We start from the raw sequence: 6,000 nt of genomic DNA, 5'->3' as shown, positions 1-6,000 counted from the left end.
TTTCCAACCCTTATTTAACACAAACTCACACCCAGATGAGTAAGGTGTTTGTCTTTTGTGTTCTCCAAACAAAATAACAGAAATAATATAACATTGTTATTTTAGCACAGAGCAGGCGCAAGGATCACTCTCCCAGAAAGTCAAGGACTTGTATCAGGAGCAGGCGTTTTATTGAGACTTCGCATCAGTTCCTGCCTGAGGACCCCTCACAGTCTCCACGACAGCTGAGGAATCCACACACAAGACGCACAGACGTGACGATGGTGGAGAGAGCACACAGTCAGTGGGTCTCAAAATCAAGGTGTTTTATAATAAAGTTATACCAAAAGCACAGCAACAAACGAAGAATGGTTTATTAGACAAAACGAGAAACCCCCCAACACATAACACCCCCGGCCCAGAGCCAGCGACTGTCGACACTTCACACTGAACACTGCCAACCGCCCGCCAGCGCCGTTCAGCGGAGGGCCCTCCCCCTCAAGAGCAGGTCTTCAGTCTCAGTGGTACCACAGGGAAATCGTACACGAGCACTGACTAGGCGAGGTTTTAAAACACACGTCAGGCTGCTTCACAGGCTGAGATGAACACATGGTCTTAAATAGTTCTTAGTACAACATCATGTTCTTAAGGAAACAACAGGAAAGCAATCTCAACGGTTTAAAAAATTAGCACTATTTGAAGCAGCAGATAAAATGTATTCATCACCAGCATGTACCGAGGAACTTGGCGTTGGCAAGATTTGTGGCTTAGGAGAGAAACCATGAGCAGGACTTCTCTATAAAACCTTCGCGGCACTTGACCACACTCTCGTTTCTTAACAAATCCTCCTGTTCCTCAATGGAAACAGATGTCTATTCATCAAGAAAGAAGAAGGTGAGCGCAGGTTTTACGGGAAGGAGATGAGATTCTTGTTTAAAATACTGGGATGCCAACCCACATGGATGTCATGTTCGGAGACCGGTGTCAGCATCTGCAGGTGTTTGCCAGAGGAGACCAGCTGCAGGGTGAGCCAGGGTCTTCAGTGGTGAGAAGCCTGCGGCAGCCTGTCCATCTGCTCCAGGAAGGCCCGGGTGGCAGGAGGTGAACCACAGGAAGGCACTTACCTAGATCACCGGGTAAGACAAGAGACCAATCCCGGTGTCATGCCAAGTCTCAGGAAAGTCAGCCATCCACTCTCCCAGCCCCTGCAGGCCCCTTCCCCCGGATCCGTCTGTCCATCTGTCCGTCCAACAGGGCTGCGGGAGAGTCAGGTCCTCCTGCTGGCGGGCGTGCCGTTCGCTCTCGACCGCTGCCGGTCGTATTTCACAGAAATGATGAGGAAAAGCAGGAGGGTGGCTCCTTGAATGGCCGCCAGAAGGAAAAAGTAATAGTTCAAATAGCAGCCGTTGATGTTGCCTGGAGAGAAGGAAAGGAAAAAAAAACAGAGTTTGGAGAGACAGTTTACAAGATTTTATTTCTTTAACTTGGCTCCTACCAAGGTCAGGGTGACTTTTAAGTGTGGTCATTAAAAAAAAGAAAGAAAGAAAAAAGGACCCTATCGCTAACTCGAAGTACACAAGTGCCTTGCTCCCAGAGCCACCGTGACACCAGCTCCACCCTGGAGCCCCGTCGCCAGCCTCTCCTGCTCCACAGACGGGGAGCCCAACTGTCCCCGAGTCAGCTCTGGAAGCAGAGGGTCTTGGTATCCTGGGTCCAGAGTCTGTACATTTATCAAGACTGCACAGTGGGCCAGGACACAGCCTGGACATCACGTCTCACAGGACTCCTGCACTCCCGCATTGTCACCCGACATTAGACGCGCACCAGCGTCCCCTTCACAGGCCAGGGCAGGTGGCTGAACACACAAGCTGCACGCTGTGGGAAGACACAAGTCTGCTTTTTAAATTTCTCCTTAAAAACTTCAGGCTTCAAGTCGATATACAAGCACCGTACTTTATTTAACCAAAGAGCTGACATATTGAATGCCTGAGCACCACACAGGCACCCCATGCACAAAGTTCCATTTAATTCCTGATAAACCCTGAAGAGGCGGAGGTTACGGCCAGGGACCTCAGAGCTCAACCAGACAGGCTCAAACCCAGTGTCGTGGTCTCTGGGCCCAGTTTCCTCATTTGTAAGATGTGACATGGTGGCCAGCTCCCCACCCCACCCCCAGCCTGGGACAGAGCTGCCGTGAGAAGCACCCAGGGCCTCTTACAGAGCCCAGGGCCTCAGGACCAGCTCCTCAGCAGAACCCCCGTCAGGACCCCCAGTCTTCACGGAGGTCTGGGGTACCTGGTCTGCACACCAGTTGTCTCTCCATGGAGAACCGAGGTTTCACAGCAACACCCACCACGGCCCCTTGGCATGGAGACGCAGGGCTGCGGGCGAGGGACCACGCCACCCCAGCTCCCTGCAGACGGCTGTCCCCACAGGCCACAGGTGGCCTACCGCTTACACTGCCTGTCACCAGCTGAAAAGGGCCTGGCACACGCTCAAGAGAGGGGCGGGAGACGCGTCCACCAGCCACGCCTCCAGAGGATGCCGCCGATGGGCTTCATAAGCATTTCCCCTTTGATTACTTAGAGCACCAGACTTCCTTCCCTCTGATGGTCTCTGTCAGGCTGGGTTATTCTAGAACTTCCTTTTTCTATCTGAACGTACTCTCATTAAAATTAGACGTTCAACACTGCTTTTATTAAACAGAATGAACGAATAGATACAATACACGTGTTTGCATAATAATCATTCACATGTTTTTAAAGAATTCTCACTCAGGTTGTAGAAGACAACGATTTCCTATGTTTACTGCTTTGAGAAGAAATCCAGTAATACCTAGAATTTCTACTATATTGTGCTTTTTATTCAACAGGTACTTAAAAGCCGTGGTTTGGTCCTTCCTGACTGTGGGGCTCCGCCCTGGACAGAGACCCCCGCTCCTGGAGTCTGCTGTGCCCGCGCCCACCGTGGCACTGCTGGGTGGTGCCGAAGTGCCGACCCTGAAACATTCTTCTCCCCAAATGACACAAGCGATTGAAACTAGCAAAGGGGAAAGCCGGCAGGCCGTGCGGACTGCACACGGTGTTTTCCCAGTCAGGGCGAGTCTCAGCCTGGCGTTAGGAAGGGTGTTCAGAACTGGGTCCACCACCTAAAAGCTATCACAATCAGCCTTCGCTTTCTTGGGCCTCTTATCAGACAGAAGGTAACTGCATATGAAGGTGGTAAACTCTGGGTGTTCTTTATTTGATAAGACAGACTCCTGGGCCCCAAGGAACAAGCTCACGTGTCACCAAACACATGCACGAAAACATTCCCAGCTGCTCTATTCATGACAGCCTCCAACTGGGGACGCCTGCAACACCCATGCACAGCACAGCAGATAAATGAACTGTGACTTATTCGTACAACAGATCCTCCGCAGAAATAACAAAAGAACCGGTTACTGGGGACGACTCAGAGAACTCAGCACTGAGTAAAGACGGCTGCAGCAGATGCCTGGGAGGCGACAGGACTCAGAGGGCTGACATCACAGCAATTCATCCTGCCGGGGCCTGGGGGCTTAACTCAGCAAGGACAGGAGGAAGGCTTCTGTCCTGCATTTGGGTCAGGATGAAGAGCACACAAAGCCGCGCGCTTCAAGACCAGCGCCCCTCACAGCACAGATGTGGTTCCCAATCTAAATACAACAAGGACAAGCAGGCCGGCAGAGGACGGGGAGAGAAGGACAGAGGGAGGGGAGACTCAGACCACAGCCAGGGACCTGACAGGAAGCGATCACACGTTGGTCAGGAAGCACTGAGCCAGCGCCCACCGCCACCTGAGCCCGGGCAGAGCAGGGAGGAGCAAGGAGAATAGAGAAGCTGGCCTGCTGCTCCTCCTCCAGAAGAATCTAGCATGGCTCGGGGGTGGGAGTGGGGTGTCCCCGGTCCCACCCTGTCTCCCAATCACCGCCCCCAACAGCCCCTGCCCCTAACCGAGAGGGAGCCCTGCCATGTCCTCCTACACCACCATCATCTCACCCAGCACCCGGGGCTCCAGGCAGAAGGGGCGCAAGCTCCCTGCACTAGAGGGAAAGAGGGGAGACCACCTGCGGTCCAGATGGGGCGGCCAATCCAGGACACACGACCCGGTGCCTCCCTCTCGTGGAAATAATATCAACACACAGGACCCAGGTCCAGCACCGGTACCTGTGTGCATCAATACTGGAGGTGACCCTCACAGCTACAAGTATTAAAACTACCTGTCAGAAGCAAAGGATGGATGACAGGCAAACTACAAGTTATTAAATTAGTAGTGGGGGGATTAAATCACTGGAAAGCAACAAGGATGACCAAAGCCAATCAATCCTTTATGATACATTTAAAAATGAAACAAAAACTAAGAAACAGCATCGACATCTGAAGAACTACGGAGGTTTGCTCTCTGTAACAAGTCTCTGAAGGAGGTCTGTTCCAATGACACTAGGAACCCAGGAGAACTCTCAGAACCCCTGTGTAACTGGAGCTTACCCTCTGGAAGGGGGGCAGCCCCTCCTCACCACAACCAGGCTGGGCCTGCCTGCCCCCCACAGTCCCGGCACTCACAGCTGGACCACATCAGCCACGGTGCCCAGGGGGTACAGGGGGCTCCGGTTCCTGTTACATCAGGGCTTCTCGGGCCTAAACACTCAGCTCAGGACAGGAATTTTAACTGAATCACGGGAGGGCTTTTGGAATTCTGCCATTTCTAGAGAACAGTCTCTAAGCTTTCATCAGGTTCCAAAGGGGATTTACAACCTAAAAGTACCAGGGGACAGCAAATACCACACAACTATGCAAGGAAAAGCAACCAAAAGCAGTGGTGGTTTTTACTGGTAAAACATACAGAAGGAAGACGCCTCCATCTCCAGGTCCACCTACAGGCGACGTCAATCTACAAACAGCAGAGCTCTTGTCTCTCGCCAGTGATTTTGCTCAAGATGCCACCTACTGGCAGTGGCTGTAAAACCCCATTATGACTGATCATAAGTCACATTTGTTTTTAAAAAAGCAACTTAATTATGCTTTTTTTAATCGCAAGAAATTAAAAGGTACTGTCAGGGAAAGAAAATACAAAACTAAGATAAATGAAGGGAAATTTGTGATACAGATTTTATCTGCCTCCTAATAAAATACAGTGCTGGACCTGACTGTACCTGAGAAAGAAGGCAGTGTACCCATCACAGATATGGGAATAAATAGCGGCCACTCAGCTGCTGGTGGCGGGTGTGGCCAAGGCTGACCCGGGCAAGAAAGGTACACCTGTTTCCAGGAGGTCATGTGTGACATGGGTAAACAGGGTGAGGTGGGTGGTCTGACGCAGCTCAGGGAGCAGGGTGGGGGCTCCTGGCCCAGCCCAGAGACACTGATCGCGTCCAGTCCCAGGTGCCCCACGTGACCCAAGGGCTGGGGCTCTGGATGCTGGTCACTGCTGATGGGGTGGGCAGGGGTGGGGTGGTCCTTACCGAAGTCTGTGTGGCTGCTCATCCACCCGATGGCCTTCAGGGACACCAACGCCAACAGTCCTGAGCCCACGAAGGACCCGACGCCAGAGAAGAAGAAGAACAAGCCCATGATGGCGCTCTGCATGGACTTGGGGGCAGCCGAGTATGCAAATTCCAGGCCTGGGGGGGGCGGGGGATGAAGGGTATTTTTGGAGAGAACATAGCACTGCCTCCGCACGGCTGCCCTCGGGGACCTGGGACTCTGGGCACGCCCTTCCTTGCTCTGAGACAGCTCCCGGCTGGCTGTTCATCTCCCACCACAGCTCCTGGAAACCCCAAGAGGTGGTGGTGACCCCCACCCTCACATCAGAGGGCAGCATTTGACTTGCCAGCTCTTGGAATTTCCAGTTCCTCATGGAAAGAAGTTGAAGAAGCCAAATTTCCTACATTCTTAACTGATGTGAGTTTGCAAATGAACTAGTGACACTAAAATGGGGAAATCTACTCAGGAATTCTACCTGAAAGGCAAGGTGTTTGAGAACAGTTTTGGCAGGCACATC

At 52.2% G+C, this 6,000-nt stretch overlaps 1 protein-coding gene across 1 annotated transcript in view; it reads right to left on the bottom strand.

Moving 5' to 3' along the window:
- Positions 1-335: 335 nt before the first annotated feature.
- SLC15A4 (solute carrier family 15 member 4) overlaps positions 336-6,000 on the bottom strand; it is a 29,025-nt gene continuing 23,360 nt past the window's right edge. Inside the window, exons 7-8 of the mRNA XM_070475074.1 lie at positions 5,462-5,620; positions 336-1,395 (exon numbers count right to left, since the gene is read on the bottom strand). Coding sequence (XP_070331175.1) covers positions 1,247-1,395; positions 5,462-5,620 — 308 coding nt within the window. The 3' untranslated portion in view covers positions 336-1,246. The remainder of the gene's footprint in view (positions 1,396-5,461; positions 5,621-6,000) is intronic.

Source organism: Odocoileus virginianus, chromosome 12 (assembly GCF_023699985.2).
Source record: "Odocoileus virginianus isolate 20LAN1187 ecotype Illinois chromosome 12, Ovbor_1.2, whole genome shotgun sequence".
In the NCBI taxonomy this organism is placed as follows: Eukaryota; Metazoa; Chordata; class Mammalia; order Artiodactyla; family Cervidae; genus Odocoileus; species Odocoileus virginianus.
This window is presented reverse-complemented; position numbering and strand designations above follow the sequence as displayed.